General features: G+C 40.9%; 2 protein-coding genes and 1 long non-coding RNA gene across 8 annotated transcripts in view; 1 reads left to right on the forward strand and 2 right to left on the reverse strand.

The window, feature by feature from the left end:
* Positions 1-9,042, reverse strand: part of zeb1b (zinc finger E-box binding homeobox 1b) — a 59,949-nt gene extending 50,907 nt beyond the window's left edge. Inside the window, exon 1 of one of the 2 annotated variants that reach the window (XM_058407171.1) lies at positions 8,908-9,042. In XM_058407171.1, coding sequence (XP_058263154.1) covers positions 8,908-8,965 — 58 coding nt within the window. In that variant the 5' untranslated portion in view covers positions 8,966-9,042. Of the gene's footprint in view, positions 1-7,096; positions 7,985-8,907 lie in introns of those variants that run through there. The other variant, XM_058407173.1, reaches the window with a different exon arrangement.
* Positions 9,043-16,776: 7,734 nt separating this feature from the next.
* On the reverse strand, positions 16,777-21,076 carry LOC131363344 (uncharacterized). The gene is made up of 3 exons (XR_009206305.1): positions 20,767-21,076; positions 17,645-17,778; positions 16,777-17,500 (listed from the first exon to the last, which is right to left on the reverse strand). It is a non-coding gene; the product is annotated as an uncharacterized LOC131363344 (long non-coding RNA).
* A 1,611-nt stretch (positions 21,077-22,687) lies between these two features.
* Positions 22,688-23,455, forward strand: part of znf438 (zinc finger protein 438) — a 52,183-nt gene continuing 51,415 nt past the window's right edge. For 2 of the 5 annotated variants that reach the window (XM_058406869.1, XM_058406867.1), the window contains exon 1: positions 22,688-22,846. The gene's annotated coding sequence lies outside the window, so the exon portion shown is untranslated. The remainder of the gene's footprint in view (positions 22,847-23,455) is intronic. The other 3 variants (XM_058406870.1, XM_058406868.1, XM_058406871.1) reach the window with 2 other exon arrangements.

A 23,455-nucleotide genomic window follows, 5' to 3' on the forward strand; every position in this document is an offset into this window, starting at 1 on the left:
GGACTTTACTTTGCCTTTAATCTGATGATCACTGCTAATGTGAAAATGACCATGGAGACGGTTGAATTTTAGACTTTTTTTCTTTTAATTCTGTCCTGATTAGAATTGTGATTTAAAATGGCTGCTTCAGGTTATTGAAATAGACAGGACTAGTGTTGTATGACTAAAAATAACAGCAGGGATGAAGCCAAAATGGACAGGACTTGGTGTTAAGTGAGAGTGGATCAGCGGTCCACGTGTTGTGAAGGTAAGTCCTAAGGGGAAAGGCAGTGTGCTGAAGCTCGGGCTCTAGGAACATTATTAAAAACAGTGAGTGTATCAGCGAAGCAGACATTCACTAAATTACCCCTCACAAAGGACAATTACCGATTCTCTCAGGTGTACTAAAATAAAAAAGCCAACAACAGGTGTATGCGCAAACACACACACACATACACCCTTTCCCTCAGAGCATACCACTTAAGCTGTCAGCTGAAGAGTCGTTTAGACAGGTGTACGCACGCAAACTTAATATCATCCCTAAGAGAGGGAGGGAGAAAAGAGGGAGGGGAGTGAAGTCTTAATTTCCTGTGTGGTGTGGCAGTGACCCTTCGACCTTGGCTGCTTGTGCATACACACACACGCAGGTCCAGAAGGATGGTGGATTGTATGAGATGAGGTAATGTACCTCTCACACCTGTCTATGTGACTCACACTGACAGCTAAATGAAGTGCGAGTCTAACAGCGTCATCACATACACACTCTCTTCCACTCTCTCTCTAACACACACACACAAAAAATAGGGATGACGATAATGTAGTGTAATAGTAGTGACTACATCTAATCCATAACCACATCTCTACTGCTGGTGTATACACACAGGGACACTTGTGAACAAACAGCTGCTATTGTCTATATCTATCTATATCTATCTACCTATATCTATTCACCTATCTATCTATCTATCTATCTATCTATCTATCTATATATCTATATATCTATCTATCTATCTATATATAGATATATATAGATATATATATGCCAAAATGGATGTGTTTCAACCTATTCTACACTGATGGTGAAGTGTTACTCCGCCTCCCAGGTGTAGCCCCACCCCTTTATTCAGGTTGCAGCGAGGATCCTCTCCCTATACACTAACCTGTCCTCTGCAGACAAGGACAGGGGGAATTTCACAGCTTTTCACAATTGAGAAGCAACGATCGCTGGAGGCGACCAATCGGATTGTTTTATGTGGTATGAGTCTTGTCACGAGTCAAAACCAATCACAGTCGCGCTGTGCCAGAGTCATTGCAGTGCAAAATGGAAGAGACACTGCAGTGTGGTAGCAACAGACACATGAGTCCAACAAAATAATAAGTGAAATTCACTTTTAAAGGCCTCATAAAAGGTCCACCAAAACAAGTGGAAAATAGCTTGCGTTTGATTCATTTAATCAGGTTGGAAATATTTTTTTGTGACTTAACTAAGTTAGAAACAAAAACGGTACATGAGGTGTTTCAGAGGAACACAGCCCTATCCTACATGTACTTCAGCAGCTATACAGTGTGTGCTTGTTTCTGGTATATTCTCCCAAATGACAGTGGAAGCATGTCACTTCACCGCAATGTGAATAGTACAAAACATTAAAGATTAGAGCTGATAATAAAATGAAACATAATACACTGCCAATAAGAAGCCAGGCGTTCATGAAGGAATCGTTTAATTTACTGGCAAGCTACAACAAACAGGAAACTATATTGATGCTTAATGTTACAAATTTTCCAAGCAGCTACACATACGGAATAAAGAGCTTCAAACAATTAAAAAATTCATGTTATCTTATTCAAGACCACTGTGGCTATGTTGATGATGATCATTAGTTGATGGTAACACATGTGAAAGCCACAGTACAACTTGTGAAAGCCTTCACTTTGTTATTTTTACACCTTGGATTTGGAAACACCCACATATGATTATGTAAGCTTCAGCCCTTAAAACAACAGAAACTCAGATTTCTTAACGATTCGCAGAAGAAACATTTTCTGATTCTGTGAACCGAATCTGGCACCAGCACTGCGTTGATGGAAAAGGACATAAATCTGGTTCATTGACTGATAACGATTCAAAGATTCACTCAAATGCAACAAGGCAGAAAGTGAATAAGAGCTTAAATGTATAATAGATAGACACATGTGCACACACACACACACAGACACCAGGATGCCTCCATATACCAGCCTCCCTCGCTGTGAAGAATGGGACGTATGCAAATGGGAGTCCCGGCATGGGCCGTAGTTTCCCACAGGCAGAGAGAGAAAGAGCGTTCCTCCCCTCTCCGCACTCTTTCAATGGGCCTTTTCTTCCGCCGTGGAGCCCTCTCTATGGCCAATAGTGGTCCACTGCATAGGTAGCAAAACCTCTTTCTCTCCTCCCATCTAAAGCCTTAATACACAATAGCTCACTTAAGCATTCTCACACACGCACACACACAAACACCCACACAGACACACACACACACACACACACTCCAGCCAATAAAGCACAACCGTGCACAGCTACAAAGGAGTTCATGAGACTTGGACCCTTTTGTAGAGGAGCGAGTGGGGAAGACAGAAAGAGAAATAAAGCTCTTTTCTTGCAGGGTTTCTTGCACCTCTACCAATGAGAGCATAATCGGGGCTAATCATTAATCTCCATTTGCAAAATCACAGACAAGCTTGGAGTGCTATTCACTTCCAAAAACACTCCTGATGGCCTAACATATGTAACGAAGGAACCACTGCAGTGGCTGATATTAGACTTAACTAGAGTACGGTTATTGTTTTGAGAAGCATATACCTGGTTCTAAAGGCACGTTAACACTAAGTTTGTATGACTCTGAGTATCTAAAGGTCTATTGCAGCATTATGTGTATTGCTTTAAAGCCTTTATTTTTGCCTTAAGCAATACAGAAAAGGTTGCTTTGTTGTCACGCATTTCCCTTTCTGGCCTTTCCAGCAAGTCTAATTAACAAAACAAAGGTGCCAATTTCCTTCTCTAAAATGTTAAACAGTTTTAAAACAAGTGGCAATACACAAACCTCCAAACACAAAATTGTACATGGTCCAACACACTCTTAATAATGTGTTGTGCACTCTTTTGCACATTCTCACACTCTGGCCTTTCTCGAGAGGGCATCCATGTTGTTATGCAAAACATAAGATGAGAGAGAAGAGCTGGCCTGCCAGTTTACAACAGCCCCTCAATGACACCTCAGCAGGCCTCCAAAAAAACTGACCCCTCACCTCCTACAGTCCCTCCCCCAACTGACCTCCACATATGTGTGTGTGTGGGGGGGCTGCCCTAAAGGGGATGGTCTGAATGGGGCATGTAGGGAAGAAACAGAGCTTGGCCCAAACCGAGATCAATTCAGTGTGTGTGTGTGCTCAGAGCTTTGACACACAGCCAATTTGTTACGCTGGACGCCTCACAATGGCACAGGGGGAGAAAGTGAAGTCATACTCGAGGCAATGCATGGGCGCCCATGGCAAAGGTCACTCAACATCTCTCTGCTACTGTGTCAAAGAGTTAGAGAGGTAAATACAGAGGGATCAGAAGACAAACACAACACAAAATATGACAGAAGAGGATAAAATAGGCTGAGGGAAGGGGGTGGGGCACTGGTGGATTTTTTCTCCTGACTCAGCGATTTCAGATGGACTTGAGAAGGAAGTCCCTAGAAGACAGCAGATAAATGACGGTTCTTAAACTTTGCACACCGGGAGGAGATCTCTTAAATGTTAACAGATGGCTTTTAAAATGTTTAGCATCGTGTCATGTCACAGCAATGTGCCCCAAAAAGACACCCAGCACAATTCACACCATACACACACCCACACACAAACAGTGATATATTTATGATGCGTTAATTCACAGCCAGACAAAAACTTGTGTTTAACGACCTAGTCAAAAACTGCCTTTTGTTAATTAAAAATAAATTGGTGCAAATAAATTTTGCTAAACTAAAATCAATTAAATTTTTGTGACAATAAAATTAAGCAATAGCACAGCTGCTTTGATTGCGGTGAATGAAGAGCCCAAGTTAAGGAATCACTAAGCCTGGAAACACGATTATTTATATAACACTGTAACATAAAATAATACTATATATAAATAGGTTCTATGGCATCCATTTAGCGAGGAGGTTCAATTAGTAAATTTGCCAAGTTTGCTAGCTTGCTTGTAACCCGATTCTGTCAGATTGTCGAGCGAGACAGAGAGCTAATGAACTCTCATAGCTTTCTATTTTGTGTAAATGTAGCACAGGATCAGGTTCTTTCTAAACGAATTTAGTAAATTTCAGTTACAGTACTCTTCTCCAATGCTCTCATTATATCACTAGCAAGCATGCTAAACAACATTTCTAAATTTCTCACTGCACCAAAATGGACACTGTCTATCACCAGGCTTTTTTGTCACACAAATTAAAAGGAGGCACAAACTAAAAGAAATTCTAGCGTGACTGTAAATCTACTGCCTAAAAAAACCATTAAAAGCAAACTGATCTTTTTTCTTTATACTTTATGCTCAAAAAACTTTATGGCTCTAAGGTGGAGAAAGTAATTAAAACCTTTTTTCTTTTTTTTTTTTAGCAAAATAAAGTCTACCACACCTATCATGTTGGCCTACTCCCCTCTCTGTCTCTCTCTCAGGGAACTGAGAGTAAACAAAATATCTGTTTTACAGCTAGCATTGTGGTGTGTATGTAGGTGTGTGAATAGGTTGTGCCCATGTGCAAAAACAGAAGTATAAATTTGGGGCTTTAGAACATCTCAAATTATACAAAAAAAAAACATCAAGATTCTTTGAAACATAACCTCCATTTTGCCAAGCCACTACAAAGAGCAGCACACCCCATGGAGCGCTGCCCTGTTTATTTTCTTAACCATGCTAATACCGGTCAGCCACATTCCTGTGCTCCCAAACTGGGAGGTTTCAGATTGCCCTGTGGTATTCCTGTGAGCACGGAGGTGGAGGGGAACAGTGAGGAGTGGAGAAGAGAGGCCCGGCCCGTGAACAGCAAACACCTGTCGCACTGTGGACCGTTAACACCTCCATGTTACGCTTTCCCTTCCTTCAGGTCACATGACTCAGGAAGGCCGTCCTGTCAGAAATACTGACATTTTCAAGACATGTAGGACGGAGTATATACAAACCAAACAAAGGCACTACTTTCCCAAAAGTTTGCAGTTACGCATAGGGAATTATAGTGCCTTTCTTTCTTTCTTTCTTTATTATTAACACTGTGTGACTATTTTATATTCTGTAGAAAACTTCTACTTGAGTACCACAGAATAAGCATCAGATATAGAAGGACATATTCCTTCAGAGCTACTGTAAAAGTATTTTAATATTTTGTGGCCACCATGAGACCATTTTCCATCATTTATAATGTTTTGCTGTTTGTTTGGGAGCTGTTTAAAACAGCTGTCATGGTTCAGGTGGTGTGAAGGTGTGTAAAAAAAACACAGCTTGCTCTAATGAAGTGTCTCCCGTCTGAAAAATTCTTCACCTGTGCCCTAACAGCCCCTACTCTCTAAATAAGGGTGAACAGGCACAAAGGGTTACCCTGACACAAAGCAACAGTCACACCAAAGATTTTTCACCTGATGCCTAAGTGCTACCTCCTGCTCATTCTGGACTGAGACAATCCCCCACCCCCTCCACACACACACACACAGACACATATACACTCACACACTTTCCCCACTCTGACACGCATCAGTGATGGTGATAATCTGTGGAATTATAACTTGCATTTTGATTACGACCAACAATCCATTCAGAAGATAACTTGGTCAAATAATACACGAAACACATTGAATTCTAGTTTATTATCCTTTCGTAACTGTGACTAATTGGGTCCAGGGATTGGTTAAAGGGGGATTTGTTTTCAAATGGAAGTCAGATGGTCAGCTGTCAGCTGACAGCCCTAAACACTTCAGCACGCCTCCTCAGGCTCAGTCAGCCATGCCATCACTTGGGAGAGTTTGGGAGTGAAATCTGCACTCAGATGTGCTTATGAGAATGGTGGTGAATATGATTAGTTTCCATAAGGATATGACTATTAGACTACGGTTAGTCTTGTCGTGTCTAAGCAATATGTCCTCCACCAGCATGAAATTAATTCTCAGCACAGACTCAGCCAGCAGGAACACACTCATGAGTAATACACATGAAGCAGCAGTCACTTGATGGTGTCATTTTCCTGAAAACTAGGTAAAACCAAGTTGTTGTTGTTTTTGTTTTTATAGACCTAACAGAAGGTAATGATTCATGTATATACATTTAAATCCGTGAACTGGCAAAAATAAATTTCAGTGTAGATATGTCTATAAAAAGCACATGCAGTGTTGACCACCATAACAAGCTGCTTTCACGCTGCTTTCAGGCATTATGTGAAGGAGAAATGGGCGGGGCGTATGCTAATAACACACCGGTGAAGTGTCACATCTCTGACCCTATTGGTTGAGGTCGGAGCCAATCACGGGTTACTAATTAAACTGCATCATACATATACAATACTAAACATGAACGCACTTGTTAACAAACATACACTAGAGTGTAGTGTGGAAAGCATAAACTATATATACATATATACATATATGTATATATATATATATATATATATATATATATATATGTTCCCGACACATTTTATTTTAGTTAGATTTTTTCATAATAATGCTTCCAATCAACTGTATGATCCAGCATTAGTCAGAACATTACTGTATGATGATCCAACTCAGGTGTCCGCGGTACCTGCAGTGCGGTGAGCTCTGATTAGAGCATCGGGTTAACACACACACACACACACACACACAAGGCAATGCTGACTGACTCACATCATTAGACTGAACATGACCTCCCAGTACATCTCTAGGCTAAAGCGCATCGCTGTTCATCGCCGTGAACACAACAATAAAAGGTGTACAAACAAACAATCAAGCACCACCTTTCACTACATGACTCTCGGCACTTTCCGGGATGATGAACACGCACGACACACAAATAAAGCGATAGCCTGTAGAAAACCACTGGCAGCATGCGAGACACCAAAAGCGTCTGTTTTTCTACCTGCACAAGTTGACATTTGGTGCAACGCCTCGCCTTCCAACACCTTTCAAAACGGATGGAAACGATTTCGTCTGTTTTCCGCGAGTTTAAGCGTAGACAAATCAGATTCACAGCCGTGAAAAAAACAGAATAGCTCTATTTTTTCCCATTGATAAACCCTGAGCGATGTTTTGTGCCTCCGACCAGTTGGAAGAAAGCTGCGCGCTGAAAAGCACCGCCAGGGAGCGCATGGCGGAAACGGAACCAAAACACACCGTTATTTCTGTAAAGTGGCACACAAGCAGGCGAAAAGGAACCACATGCAGGACTATAATCTTTATAAGTGGAAAACAAAGTCTTAAAGTAGTAGAGAGAGGTTTTAAGATTTGCATCAGCAGCACAAAACTCTCCGTAAGAAGAAAAATAAAAATAAAAAAGTAACCAACTCGTGCGTGCTTTTCGGAAACGATAAACAAAAAATAAATCATTGGCACAAATGACTCCTACACCTAGACCACAGGATAGAAATCCTATGAATACAGAACAATGCAATACAATCACGCAAACTTGTTATTGGTTAAATGATAATAATTAAAAAAAAAAAAAACCCAGAAAAAAACAAAGCAAAACGCATGTGATGTTAGAGCGCGTGCGAAAGCCCAAAAGTTCATTGTCATCAAGTGGTCCAGTCCCAGTTGTGAGATCCTGTCCTGCAGCCAGCCCGAGTGAGATTGATCAGAATCACTGGTCAGTATGTACACACGGCACACATTCCTTATATAGGCTGAGCTGCAGTTGTTGTGCAGCCTCGCAGATTCCTTTCCTTTTCTCCTCCGAGTTACCACCCAGAGAGAGAAAAGTGCCTCCAAACAGTCCCTGATACTCTCTCTCACACACACTCACGGCTTAACGGTGCCCAAAAGATGCTTAATGATCGATGTATGGCTTAGACACGCCCTTGCTGCGCTTAGACAACTTCCCGCAAAAGTTTTTAGTACACCACGCAAATTGTGTTCTCGAGGACTTTCCGTTTTTTCTTCAAGCCGAACAGCGACGCGTGTTCCCGTTATCTGAGGAACGGTTCACTCACAGCACACACCTTTAACCAACATGTCGAATTAAAGAAGAAATAAAAAATAAATAAATCCCGCACTCGCATACAGCCCTTAAGACGACTCTGTTAGTAGAGATGTTTATTGTTTGGTTATTGATACTGAGAGGCTGTATGTAGTGTACAGTGGGCTAGCACACTGGCTACCTGCTACCACGCAGTACAACCACAGGCAATAGCGGAACAGCGGAACAGCCCATTGTACCGAGATAAGTTTATACCGAAGCGAAAACGCAACAAAAACTTCACGAGAACACTCAAAGCTTTCTAAACACACACACACACACGCACGTTTGTTTGCTCAAAACACTTCGTAAATAACAAACAGGTTGTTTAGGGACGGAGCGGAGAGTAGAACACAAACAGGTACATTCTGCGAGAAAATAAGTTTCAGCTCGCGCGCAAGGAAAAGAGTGGTTGATCGAGGGGAGGGAAAAATCCTCGGAATCAACAGGAGAAGTGTAGATTTTATACGAAATGTTGAGAGAAGTCAGGAGGAAAGTAAACAGGGAGAAGTGAGCGCGTGGGACTGGGCGCGTATAACGGTCCACGGTGCGCGGTGCCGCTAGGCGGAGAGAGCCAGGTATATAACGGTACACGCACACACACACTCTCTCTCACACACACACACACCGCTACTTTCCGCTCACTTTGGCTGATTGGAAAAGTCCAGCCGTACAATTTCAGCCACCGATCGAGTCAAGAGCTTTCTTTTACTCACCACTCGTCCTCTTTGGGTTCGCCTGCTTTCTGCGCTTACACCTGGGGCCATCCGCCATGATCCTTTCGCTGTGTGTAAATGCCGTGGCGGAGAGTCACCTCCTCTCGGCCCCCACACCTCCCCTCCACCTCCCCTCCCTCCCCTAACACTCCACCTCCCCTCCTGCACCTGGTTTACGACACTCGGCTTTACGACATTACCTTCTGGCTGCATACACCTCTTTCTCTCTCTCTCTCTCTCTCTCTCTCTCTCTCTCTCTCTCTATTTGGCTGAGCCGGAAACCGCACAATACTGTACTAAAAAGTAGGCTGTGCCACTAGCCTGCCACCTGTGGTATACGGTAATACGGTAGTATATTTCGGACAGAGCCTCCTACTCACACACAGCAACTTAGAAAACTCACACAAGCCCCTTTATCCACCTTAACTGCTTCCACCCATGATTTATTTTGTGCTCAACTCTATACACATGATGTCCTATTGCCATACAATGCTGAGTTTCTTTTTTTTTCTTTTAATAAAATAATCTAAACGTGTCCACTGGGATTCCCCAGAGTTCTCCGGTTTCCTCTTCCATTTTCTAGAAATCTGTGTGTGTGTGTGTGTGTGTGCTTGGTGCCCTGTGATCGACTGGCATCTCATATAACCACTTCGCCCCCAGTGTTCCTGCCATAGGTTCCAGATCCAACATGACACTGACCAGGATGAAATGATTATTTAGGAGAAATGAATGAAAAATAAGATGTGTTGTTGTGGTGTGTCCAGATTTCTAGTCACGATGTGGCAACATAGGCAAGGATTATAATTTGTTTATTCCTTTAACACCACCTTTATACACAACCATGTTTCTCAATGTAATGGCGCATACGGCATAGCCATGGGACTTTATATTCGCAGTTACAGTGATACAAACCCCTTATACTTACATTTTAAAATCTGCTTTATTGGTGGTTTAAACTGAATCCAAGTCTTAATAATTATAAAAGCTTTCAATAATGTCAGGCTGGACTTAATGGCAATTTTAATAAAATGTGTTCTGTGGGTGAAACATTCAGGTATAATGTCTATGGCTCTTAATATATTTGTCTATGGAATTTTTCCTACAGTTAAAGCCATCCCAAAAGTTTAAGAACCCCTAAGGAATATCTAATTTGTTCCTTGGTGTAAAACAAAAGACTACATATTTACATCCCTGTATTGGTTTCGTAATTGCTTTACAGTTTCTGACAAAAACACAAAATCTGGCACAACTTTTAACTAACAGAGGCTAGATCGACTCTGTTAGCTCTGCATGGATTACGAAGGTGTAATAGATATCTCAGAGATGAGCTGAGGTGGAAAGGCTTATTTCAAGGGTGACAACTGCCACCCTGTACCATCCATGTGGCCACGCCTCAGCATAGCTCACATCATCCTGAACTATTCTTCAAACAGAAGAGGTCTCTGAATAACCCAGTGAGCCCCAAGTGACCAGAGACATGCATGGACATCTATTATTAGGCCAACCTAGCTTAATACATTCAGCCCACAGCGGATGGATACTGGTGGCTCAATGCAGCAAGCACCGTGGCCTGTGTTTTTTGTATTGTTTTTGTTTTGATTGTGTGGCTGGGGGTGTGGGGAAAGTGGTTACCTGTTTGTCATCACTGATGATTTTCCTGTGTGTTTCCTTCCTTCGAAAATTATTAATTATTCAAATCGATGACACTCTAGTGATATCTAGGGAACATAATGATATCTAGTGATATAACTCTTTTTTTTTTTTTAGATATGTACAATATCAAACAAATCAAATGATTTCACTTGATTTCATACATTTTAAAAAGGTACAAATCCTATTTTGTAAGGGCATAGGATGCCTGCCACTGGAATGCTAGTTTTCCTTTTTTGTGTAATAGAGCAGAGTGGGATAATTTTATTACATAAAAACATATCAAGGTCAGGGGCTGATTGATGGCTTGCATTGATGGCAAAGCATATTATAGCTTAAAAGTCTGACTTCACCTGATGTTGCATTTTTACCAGAAATCACCTGATTACTGACAGGAAAAGTTCTAGTTTTTATGTCTTATTGGACACTTCGCTTTGTGTTTATTATTACCTATGTTGGAGTTTACATGTCCCAGGCAATGTCCGCATAATGTTGGTCAGATTGTGTGTGAGAGTGTGTCTGTAGGAAGAAGGAATGTGATGTGTATCCCAAGGCACAGCAAGGATCATGGGACCCTTTCTGTGATGATTCAATCCTTCACCCAATGAAAGAGCTCGCTGTTCCTCTGGGACTATTTATGCTGTTGCACACAACCAGAGACAAAGAGAGAGAGGGAGCTACAGACATAAGATAGAGCAAAATACGTGATAGAGAGTGATAGAAAGAGAGATAGATAATGAGTAATAAACTATGCCAGAAATGGTTATTGTTCAGTAGCATATACTGGATGTTTAATGTCCTGACAGGCAGAGTTTATAAGATAAGATTTACGAGCCCCTGATCACATGACGAGTGTTTTCGGGAATATGATAAACATCAAGGCAACATGTGAAAAACTGAATTCATACTAATGGGAGTCATGTGACGCAAAAGCTCACATGTAATACAGTGTGGTGTAGAGCTTTTTTCTGTTCCAGGTCACAAACGTGTGTGTTGTAGCAGTGCTGGTGTTAGGGAGAGCAGTGCTGGGCTATTCTTGTACCTGCTGATGACTATCAGGTTTCTGAAGGACTTCAGCTGGGTGTGGTACAGGATTGAGTAGACATTGCTTTTTTCTATTAAGGATCTATATAACATAAAGTAACAAACATATTTATCTGACACAATATCCAAATCTGCCAGTCAATAATCTATTTAATTAGACATACACCCTAAATTTTGGAGCAGCAAATTGACTTAAGGGTGTGACAACGCTGATAAATATCCTGAAATCATGTTCATGTTTCAAATATGTAGGTCAAATGATGTAATAATTCCATTTTAAGGACTGTCTCAATCTCAAGTCTGCTGTTACTTTTCTGTTGCTATCTCCTGTAGCTCTTTCCCCATGCACTCCTTTACCTAACGTGAAGGCCAGACTGGACCAGTGAAGGTGCTAGTCCCTTCATCATTTCAGTACTTTCCCCTGACTGTGGCTGCACACAGTGAATTATTCAGCAGGACAAAGTGCTCCACTCCTAGGGTGAGGCCTGAAAGAGCAACACATTACAGGAGCATTAACATCCGCAGAATCTCTGTGGTACTTGGCAACAGTGTGAACTGCTTTGTTTGAATGGTGATAATTGCTCTAGATCTTATACCTTTTTGGGGGTTTTTTTGGTCCTTGGAAACTTTGTAGTTTCTAAAATAAATCATGTGCGTAACAAACGTCTAATTCAAGCAGAAAACTAGGCTGACACATTGTTCGTTAATTTTCTTACTGAACATAAAGCAAACCAAAAATTTATTATTGGTATTTTTTAACATATTTTACTTGTTGGTAATATTTGTTGACTTTAAGCCCTTCATGGAAGTTAATTTAGACAGATATTTGATATAAAAAAAATTGTTCTTTTCTTTTCTTTTCTTTATATTATATTATTTTATTTTCTTTTATTTTATTTTCTTTTTTTTTATTTTGATCAGTCTTAGTTCACTACACAAGTCCTTGAATAAACTAGAATTGGTATTGTACCAAATTAGTGCATTAATATTTATCTATCAGCACTACTGTGAGAGCTGCTGTTATAGATAATTAATAATCACATTCTGACCAATCAGAATCGAGAATCAAACAGAGCTGGCATATAAGCTGCCATAGCACACTATTTTAGAACTGACACGTGACTCTGTACCTCAGTTATATCTAGTGTATTAGAATGATAGTAGCAAAAGTAGCTTTCTGAGGGAAGATCTTTTACAGCAATGCCAGAGTTACAGTATACATTTTCTGTATATATTTATAGCTATGGAACTGCCACAGCATTGTCGTGAAAGAGTTATACAGATTTTCTCTTATACTAATGTCTTGATATTGAGCATTTATGTGGTTGACTGTTGTAGCTCTGCTTGCTCTCAGAGGAGCCAGACTGCTTTACCAACACTGACCTGATTTGATGATTCATGATCAAAGTCATAAATCCCATTACACAGCCTTATTTGAAATCATCATCATCATCATCATCATCATCATCATCAACATTATTTTCAACAGTTGACTTAAATGCTATAACAACTTGATCTCATTCATCATCATCATCATCATCATCATCATCATCATCATCATCATCATCATCATTTTTTAATCACTTGACTTAAATGTTATAAGACCTTTATAGCCTAACATTCCTTAAAACACTTCCTCTTTGTAAAATGTAACTGTTCATTATTTTGGCAAATGATAATGGAAGATTTCCAATGAAGGCAAAGGAGAATGAAGCTTGTAGTTTCAATTTGATTCCAGACAGGACTGGCAGTGACATCCATGGGAAACTTTGGAAACAGGAAGCTATGTTGATAATGCTGTAGTGCCTTAAGACTGCCACGTCACCAGTCTGCATCAGCTCCAACTGTAAATATCTGGAAAAGGAAGAGAGAGAAGGAGAGAGAGAGAGAGAGAGAGAGAGAGAGAGAGAAAGAGAGAGCTTTATTGGATGAACCTGATTGGGCTTGGAGCCATAGTGATACCACAAAAATCCAAAATCCTGTATTTTAACCTGTGTTTTTGAATTTTTGTGGTGCCACTCGGGCTCTAAGCCCAATCAGGTCTCTTTCTCTCTCTCTCTCTCAGGCCCATTTCCTTCCCTTTCCTATGGCGTAGAAACTCTGTAAACAAACAAACTACTTTGTAGAGATCATCTCTGAAACATATGGTATACGTATATACAAGGTATACATCACTGAGTGAACCTGATTGGGCCTGGAACCAGAACACTAACAGATTCTGAAACATAAAGGTGAATAACAGACTCAATGGCTGCAAAAGAAGGTGTTTTCAGAGAAGCTGGCTTCAACAGAGATCAATGACGAGGTGTTTTGAGAGCCACACACACTCACATTCTTGCTTTCATGCTAAAGCAGTGCAGAATGGAAAAAAACAGAGTTATAATTCAATGGAAAGTCCAGTCTTTTCCCGTTTTCCTTGGATCAAGCTGTCTTAGCATGAAGTCATATTTTCTTGGAAAACAAAGAGTAAAAATAATGCTACCACAAATATGAAGCAGCATCCAAAAATTTGGTTATTAAAGCATTAGCCAGGATGTTAGAAGCCTCTATTTTGAAGTGGTGTTGATGGGACCACCAATCTAGACCAAAATATAACTCGACTGCCTTTCAAGAGACCCTATGCTGATTCCAGTGCACCCGCAGGAAGCAGCAGGTTAAAGCAACTTGGTGACTTCATCAACCAAAGTCATATTTTTCACCCGATTAAGTAAAAAGGCAGGAACACCAGACCTCTATTTTTGTCTGTCATTTTCTCCTTGTCCTTCCTTTTTTTATTTCTGTCATTATACATGACCGTTTTTTTTCCCTTTTTACCTTCTGTGTGTCTCTAATGCATGGGAGGAGGCAGACAGGGGCTTGGAAAGGATGAGGGGGGGTGAAGGCAGAAAGCCATCCTCCGTGCTCTACATTAAGGGATCAGGCTGTGTCTCTGTAAATGAGTATTGATCCTGCTTCTGGCGGGATCGTTTAGGAGATTAATGCTGGCAGTAGTTGTGGTGGTGGTGGTGGGAGGGGGGTCTTCAGCCGAGGCAGGGAAGCCGGCGCAAAGCTACCCAGGACAGAGGACCTGCTGTGGGGCGTTGAGGAGAACAAACCCCTGCCTCCCCTCCACACCATCTGGACCAAGAGCCCAGGGCACCAGCTGCATGGGGGAAGGGTAGAAAGAGAGAGAGAGAGAGAGAGAGAGAGAGAGGTGGAGAGTAACGGACTGAGAGAGGAAGAAAGGAAGGAAGGGGGGAAGGATAAAGGGATGAAAATGAAAAGAGAGCTGCAAATGAAAGGGAGCACATGAGGAAGAGGGAGAACGAACCAATGTGAAGCCAAGGCACACGTAAGGCACTGACTGTGAAAGAGAGAGGAAGAGAAAGAGAGGGAAGTGAAGAATCACAGGCTGCAAAGAGAAAGAAGAAGAAGCACAGGAAGATAACAGCAATAAAAGAATTTTAAACATGAACACAGAGTTCCACAAAGGAGCGAATACATCAGTTCAAAATCTGAGAGCATAGGATTTGCATGGAAAGAAGTAGAAATAGTCACAGAGAATAAAATGTGGGAGGGAAAAGAAAAAGAAAGAGACAGGTGGGAGAGAAACAGAGTTAAACATTAGAGCTGATGAGAGAAAGAGAGAGAACAGAACAGAGGAAATCAGCCATGATGGATGAGAGGAGGAAAAAAGGGAGTAAGAGAGCAGAGTGGCTAAAATGGCCCAGGGGAATCTCCCCAACATGGGGCCTAAGGAAAACCATTACAGAATTACAGAGCAAAAGAGAAGAATTCATTTAAAGGTGCTTCTTGGAAGACTTTAAGGGCACAACGAACTCAGGAATCATGCAGGTGCAGGAATTTTTAATGAATAATATGAGAACAATAAAACAAAAGTGAGATAAAAACTTCACTAGGAGTTAAGGAACTAGTCACATTATAAAGTGTCATGTGTCCATAATGCACCCTACTTCCTATTCTCTGTTAACTACAAATTGCATTATGGGTACTATGCATCAGTAGGCTAAATAGTTAGTAGGTTTTTACCTGTTATGAGATTGTAGGAGTATACAGCATTATTCTAAACTGTGATTTTTAGTTATGATTTAAAATGCCCCTCCCTCTGTCTATTGCACTGTATAATAAATATGGTGTGGGAAGGGTATAATAGCTGTGTGTGTTGTGTTGGCTGTGACGTGTGTGTTGTAAATCATATTGAATGTCTTACGACCAAACAGCAAGAAAAGAAATATTCTCGGCACATATAAATGTATATGTCAAAAAAATGATTCCGATTCTGAATAGAAGGAGGAGTGACCAGAGGTGTGGCGAAGAGATATCATATATATCACACACTTTGAATCAGTTCAAACCTACCGTAGGTGCACTATTTTTGTGTTAACTCTCCTTAACAATCTCCATCAGTGCAAACTAAACACCAAGGAACCAGGTGCCGTCTTCACAAAGAATTTTATCTTAGCATTAAGAGTTCTCTGGGTTCAAGTGCCACTAAACTAAGGATTTCTAAGGCTCCTTAAAACCTATTCAAAAGGAATCTTTATTAAGAAATTCCTAAACTAAGAGGAGTCGACTCCATTGCTACAGATGATGGTCTGTTTGATGAACAAAGACACGGGAGCAGGGAAAATCACAATGCATGATGAAAAAATGTTAAATATTAATGATTTCATACATAAAAACAATCATTTGAAGGCTCATATGTCTGTTAAGTCTTCTTGTGTTCTCAGGTTTAGAAGCTGCTTTTAATTCAGCCCGTTCTCACTTACTTTTCTTTATACTTTTAACATTTTTTTCATCATTCATTGTGATTTTCTCCTACCGTGTCTATCAAACAGTCCATCATCCTTAGCAACTTTATTGTGCAACTTTATCTTCTAGCACTTTCTGACCACAGCACCACTCTTATTATATCAAGAGTCACAACTGGGGCCAGAAACAGAAACTAACACTACTAAAGTGCTAGAAGATAAAGTTGCACGAAAAAACGTGTCTGTCTTTACACCTACAAGATGCACTAACCAATCGCAAGAACGTTAAACACGCAAAGTGTCACTGCAGTGTTGAGGATCATCCAACACCCGAATGATATCACTTTCTGCTGTGAAACCTCCTCTCTCCTGTCACATTAGCGGAAAGATAGAATGAGTGTAGATACAAGAACACCAGTAAAGCAGCCAGTAAGTGTGTATTTCCCTTAGAATTTCCCTAACAGTTTAGCCAAAAAAAATAATTTTATTAAAAAAAAATCACATGAGAGTTTCATTTGTTTTGAAACTATGAGGTTTATATAAAGAACAAGTGATGGAAACATCGCAATGCAACCTGTAACCTACTTGGGGGAAAAACATGTTAAGAGTAAAATCAAGAACAGAAGAGTTTCGAGTGTTCTGATTTAGCGTTGTCTGCATGTAGAGTAAATGTGATTGCTCAGATGTATTTCCATATGAGAGCAGAATGAAGTTTTGGCCGCAGAACCTTTGGCAGTGATACAAAAGGCATTGTTTATCACATATAATCACAGTTGCACCATATTACCTATAACAGCCAACAATATGTGAACATTTAAAAACAAAATCCTTGAAAAAACAGAGCATTGCTTATGCGCCCGGGTTTTAGTGTGAACGTCCAGCAGCAGAAAGTCCAGTTATGAATGTCATAATGCTGAAACTATTCCAGCGCCTTGCAGCCCTCACAGGCCCAACAATGGAATGTTTTGAAGGCGAGATCATGATGTCAGTTGCACGCTGCTGCCCCTTCCAAAAGCAAATTTGTTATGAGCTCACTTCCCGTTCTGCAGATTGTCCTTGAACTGAGCCGTGGTTCCAACGCCCAACAGGGTCCAGCTGCTCCCAAAGTAGACACACATCAGGCCAACTGCTGCACGGTGCTTCAACATCTGTAACTCGAGCAATTCAAATAAATTTCTTCATCGGTTGTGGGAAAAAGGTGCAGTGCATGTGTAAAGGAGATCCACAGATAGATAGGTGACAAAGATGGAAGAGTCACTGCAAATGAATACAAAATTATTCCGACTCATCACCTTTAAACTATGATGAAGCATTTCAATGCCGATGGGAGTGGTCGCTACCAGGGTGACTCCACCTCCATTAAGTGGGTCCTGATGAGGATGTAAATCATATCTAATGGCTGCCAGATCTCAACTCATTCGAACACCTGTGAAAGATTTTGGATTGACGTGTTAGACGGTGCTCTCCACCACCATCATCAAAACACAAATTGAGGAAATATCTTTGAGGGAAGCATGATGTTTATTCCAGTGGTACAGCTCCAGTGATGTGTAGAATCTACACTAAGGACAGCTGAAGCTGTTCTGTTTGTTTGTGGTGGCCCAGCACCTTACTAACACACTTTATGTTTGTCCTGACACTATATTGGTATCTGTCAATGTAATGGCCAAAATCTAATAATCTACACTGAAAGTTATGTATGACTTGAAAAAGTCATGCGCACAATAATGTGAATTTGTCTGGATGAAAATGTGTACACTGTCACTCTTGGATACATTTTTGGGTCTGGTGTGTAGTGTGTAATGACTAAAATTGTTTCTTTGCCTATAAGAATTATATAAAATAAGTTCAAAAATAGAAAAGATAAAAAAGCAATGATAATAATAAAGCTATGCCTTCATAGCTCCGCCCCTTTTCCTTAAAAGGCAGTTATGCAGTTCTATGAGAGGCTTGTCATTATGTTCAATTGCAGTTATCTAAACAGGCTTCAGAGGGCTCCTGAAATTGCAAACCGCCTCTTTAAGTGAATCTAAGCCCCTGTTTTGGTCAGATAATCACATGAGAAAGTAGAGAGAGAACATATATCAGTGTGTGACTTATGCCTGCGTGTGTGTGTGTGTGTGTGTGTGTGTGTTTGTGTTTGCATATACCGTATGTGCAGGAAGAAAAGAGCGATATGGGTTTTGCTGGACCGTATAGAGAATATGGTTGAAATAAGTCTGTCAAGCAGTTCAGCAAAGATCTATTCCAAATGTTCCGTCAAAAATCACCTCACAACCACAGCTAAAATTTATTCTGTGTATGTTGGAGGCTCGAAAATTTTCTACTGCTCAATTACTGGCGTGAATAACTGGAAGAATCACACACACATACACACACACACATGCATACAGTTCTATAATTCCATATATCAAAGCTGTTTTTGGATGGAGAAAAACTCCCACATCATAGGTGTGGTAGAGAGAGAGAAAGAGAGAGAGAGTGAGAGAGAGAGAGAGAGAGAGAGAGAGAGAGAGAGAGAGAGACTTTCATGCACATTTAACATTTTTCCAGACAGTGTACTGGTAGACGGTCCCTGTTTTCTTCTAAATTCTGCTTCCCATGGTTCAATCTTTCAAGCATCTACTTTGTGGTTAGATTGATTTAAAATTTATGTTTTTTCTTTGACTTCCATTTTCTTCCACTGTTGATTTTTGTTAACAATATATTAGGATTTATTACATTCATTTTTCCCTCAAACAGTTTTCCATGTAAGCCTGAAAACACACACACACACAAACACACACACACTATATATATATATATATATATATATATATATAAAGGATCTCATGCATGCACAGTAATTATATGACTTTCACATGGGAATAGTTATATCTTTTTGAATTAAAAAACTGGTAATAATATCCAGAAATTCCATTTTCTGATTCAAAATAAACATAAACCATTAACCTAGTGATTGTTCTTTACAGATTATGTTTTAAATGCAGCAAGAGGTCTTCCATGAAATATACAATCACTTTATAATCACATCCTGATTTCGAAATCTAGTAAAATTGTGAAGTCCCTAGAGTAAACTGTTATTCATCCACTGGGAGCACTGGGCAGGAGTTGTGAATAGGTGTGGATGGGACATCTATTGCAGGGCAACATGACCACACATTCACACACTAATTTCCTATATACATGTACAGTGTGTTGATTCTGTACACAGTCTTACAGATTTGTGTAAAATGGGAGCTCAGGACATTGAGGTGGTAAAAATAACATTTACAAGCTAGTCTATAAAGGGCGAGAGGCCATTGTTAATCTATAAGGGCTGCAAGAAATACATGCGGCTGAACACACACACACACATCAGAGAGGATAAAAGGGTCAGCAGTGCATGAAAGCTATAACTGTCTACAGGTCCAACCTCTCACCCCATAACTCACGGTGTGTGGTGGAAGATTTGAGGAATGAAGGGAAACATGTTAAATGGATAAAATCACTTTTACTGCACTTTTCACCACATCCACAGAGGTGCCGTATGTCATGAACCCTGCGCCACTTCTTGAGGGAGTGAGAAAAAGGAGGTGGAATGGACTAACAGCACTGAGAAAGAGGACAGCAGAAAGTAGACATACTGTAGAGGTCTGTACTCTCGGTAGACCTTGTGTCTATCAAATAAGCTTTTCAAACTGTTTGAGATTCAGTTTAGAGCCGTGGAGTGCTATACACTGAGACAGATACGGCCATGCACAACAATTTACTACCAAGTTTAAAGCGAAGATGAATTACTGATTACCTTTAAGTAAAAAAAAAGGTTAAATCGTCTTGAATGTCTGATTCTGAGTTTAGTGTGTGACAAATCAGCACTAAAATCCTTCAGAAATTAACCTTTGTCATTACTGTAAATAAAGATTCAGAAATCTGTGACCTCTTCTGATATGGAACTTATTAATAGATGATGTTATTACTAGAAACATAGCCACTGTGCTAATCGAGTGAGCTAGCTAAGTTAACTTGCTTACTGTCTACCTGTTATAGACTTGAAGGAGTTTACTTGCAACTAGCTAGCTGGTTATCTATTAGAGATGGCAGAAGAATAAAGGGTTTTTCAGTTTATATATTAAAGCATAGGGGTGTTGTAGAGATGTTCCCCAGCCAATGTAATTTTTTTAGGAATTTACAAAAGGATTCTTTACCCAAGATTATTTAACTTTTTCTTTCTTAGGTTAAGGAATACACTGCCTGTGGCCAGAGGTCTAAAGGTTGCTAGTTAAAACTATTCTAAATCTCTAGGAAGGTTGTGAAACATCTGACTCTGACGTAGTCACTGACATTGACGGATTTTAGTGGTATTGTGGGATATCAGGGACTGACATGGAGACTAGTCAATATATAATAACTGTTATGATATTAGAAGTCCTACCATATTTGGAGAAATGTGCTTGTAGATCTTGGTCGTGGTGTACTTTCTTAAAAAAAATAAAAATGTTGATGAAATTCAGCTACACTTGTCCAGCTACTGAACCTGTGGAACACAATGCTGCACACTGACTCACTCTTTCTCTGACTGTGTCTGCTGACGATGACAGATTTCACAGACAAGTATGTCCAAATGGCTGTTCTCGCTGAACAGACAGCTCTCTAGCCCACTGCCAAAGGGAGAGAGAGAGAGATGGAGAGAGAGAGAGGGAGAGAGAGATGGAGAGAGAAAGAGAGAGGGGGGAGAGGGAGAGGAAGAGAGATGGAGAGAAAAAGAGAGAGAGAGAGAGATGAGGAGAGAGAGAGAGAGAGAGAGAGAGAGAGAGAGAGAGAGAGAAAGACGAGGAGAGAGAGAGAGAGAGAGAGGGAGCGAGAGAGGGAGCGAGAGAGAGAGAGAAAGACGAGGAGAGAGAGGGGGAGCGCGAGAGAGAGAGAGAGAGAGAGAGAGAGAGAGGAAGAGAGACAGAAAAAGAGAGAGAGAGAGAGAGAAAGACGAGGAGAGAGGGGGGGAGCGAGAGAGAGAGAGAGAGAAAGAGAGAGAGAGAGAGAGAGAGAGAGAGAGAGAGAGAGAGAGAGAGAGAGAGAGAGAGAGAGAGAGAGAGGGAGCGAGAGAGAGAGGGAGCGAGAGAGAGAGAGAGAGAGAGAGAGAGAGAGAGAGAGAGAGAAAGACGAGGAGAGAGAGGGGGAGCGAGAGAGAGAGAGAGAGAGAGAGAGAGAGAGAGACAGAGAGAGAGAGAGAGAGAGAGGGAGAGAAAGACGAGGAGAGGGGGGGGGAGCGAGAGAGAGAGAGAGAGAAAGAGAGAGAGAGAAAGACAAGAAGAGAGAGGGGGAGCGAGAGAGAAAGAGAGAGAGAGAGAGACGAGGAGAGAGAGGGGGGAGCGAGAGAGAGAGAGAGAGAGAGGGAGCGAGAGAGAGAGGGAGCGAGAGAGAGAGAGAGAGAGAGACGAGGAGAGAGAGGGGGGAGCGAGAGAGAGAGAGAGAGAGAGGGAGCGAGAGAGAGAGGGAGCGAGAGAGAGAGAGAGAGAGAGACGAGGAGAGAGAGGAGGGAGTGAGAGAGAGAGAGAGAGAGAGAGAGAGAGAGAGAGAGGGAGCGAGAGAGAGATAGAGAGAGAGAGGAGGGGAGGGAGGGAGGGAGCTACACAAACAACTATTCTGTGAAAATGAAAGTCCTCATAGACACACAGACACACACACAGAAACATGTATGCATAATTAAAAACAATGTTAGGATTCAGTGTAACTGATGAAAAGTGTGTAACTAAGACGGTAGTAAACAAAGTGATACTATAAGTAAAGCTTCAGAGTTTTATATTTAATCTTATCAACATTATAATGAAGGTAAATCTTTATAAATATTTGTTGTTTGGAACTATTTTATCCTTATAACACCCTGCATGAGGTAAACTAAATCACACACATCCTTCATCAAAGAGAATAATATAGAGAACATTACAAAAACTTATTCCACAAACAGGAAAACAATACAATTGTGTCTGAAGCTACTTTTGTTTCGTGCATGTGATGTTCATGAACCTGTTACTTTCTTCCCTGTTATGTATATTAACACTACGTCAGTAAAGGGGCGGGTTCACTTGATACTTCGCGAAGCATCTGATCGGACAGTTGCATTTTCGCCTTTTTTGATTGGCTATATTTCTATCACTGACCCGGTGTTTCGTGAGCCGTTCTATCTTTCAAAGAGGGGGGGTAAAACATCCACCATATTCTTTAAGAGGTAATAAAGCATAGCTTGTCCAAAGCGGTCTTCAGGCTTATAAACACTTTGAACTGTACTCTTTTGCACGTTCGAAATGTCTGTACATGATATGACATCGGCGTTTATTCACTAGTCACTAGGGAGCTAAACACAAATCCTCCCCACAGAGAGTAATCAATGGTCTGCTCCAAAATGGCTGTACAGAAACAGTTGTGAAGATGTGTCGTTCTTCATTAGAAACGAATATATTGCAGTTTGCAAATTTCTGAAGAGTCCTCCGAGGGAGCAGGAGGATATACGTGAAAAGGTGAGGAGAAAGACGTTACGTTTGTTTCGTCGTGTTGTTTGGCTTTTCCTGCAGAAAATAAAACCCAATAGGGTTCCTTTGCAGCCTTATTACGGCGGTGTTTCAGCCAATAGGAGAGGACAGTGCAGCTTCCAGGCCGTTCCTGTACAACAACACAACAAATCTTATAGAGAACTTCCTTCTTAGATAAAATAACAAGAACCGACATTTCTCAAGGTTGTTGACGAGGTTGCTTCAAAACATCGCTCTTGCACGATGGTCTACGAAACTAGCTAGCGTTATAATCTAATGCTTAGCATTAGCTCTGCAGTGTAACCTACTGAAATCACTTCTAATAGATCCACAAGAGCAATCACTCAACAGTCATGTGCATCGAGCATGAGGAAGGACAGGACAGTAACACGCTAGCGTTTAATCAACGCAAGGGTACAACATCTAGTGCAACTAGTGACTGTTATCTGTCACTCCTGCCACTCATTAGCCTGTTATTGCCCCTCCCTCTCTCTCTCTCTCTCTCTCTCTCTCTCTCTCTCTCTGTGTGGTACAGGTTGTAGACACTCATGAAGGTGGGGTACTCTAGCCTATTAGGCAAACTCTACCATAACTAAT

Source organism: Hemibagrus wyckioides, linkage group LG13 (genome assembly GCF_019097595.1).
Source record: "Hemibagrus wyckioides isolate EC202008001 linkage group LG13, SWU_Hwy_1.0, whole genome shotgun sequence".
Lineage (NCBI taxonomy): Eukaryota > Metazoa > Chordata > Actinopteri > Siluriformes > Bagridae > Hemibagrus > Hemibagrus wyckioides.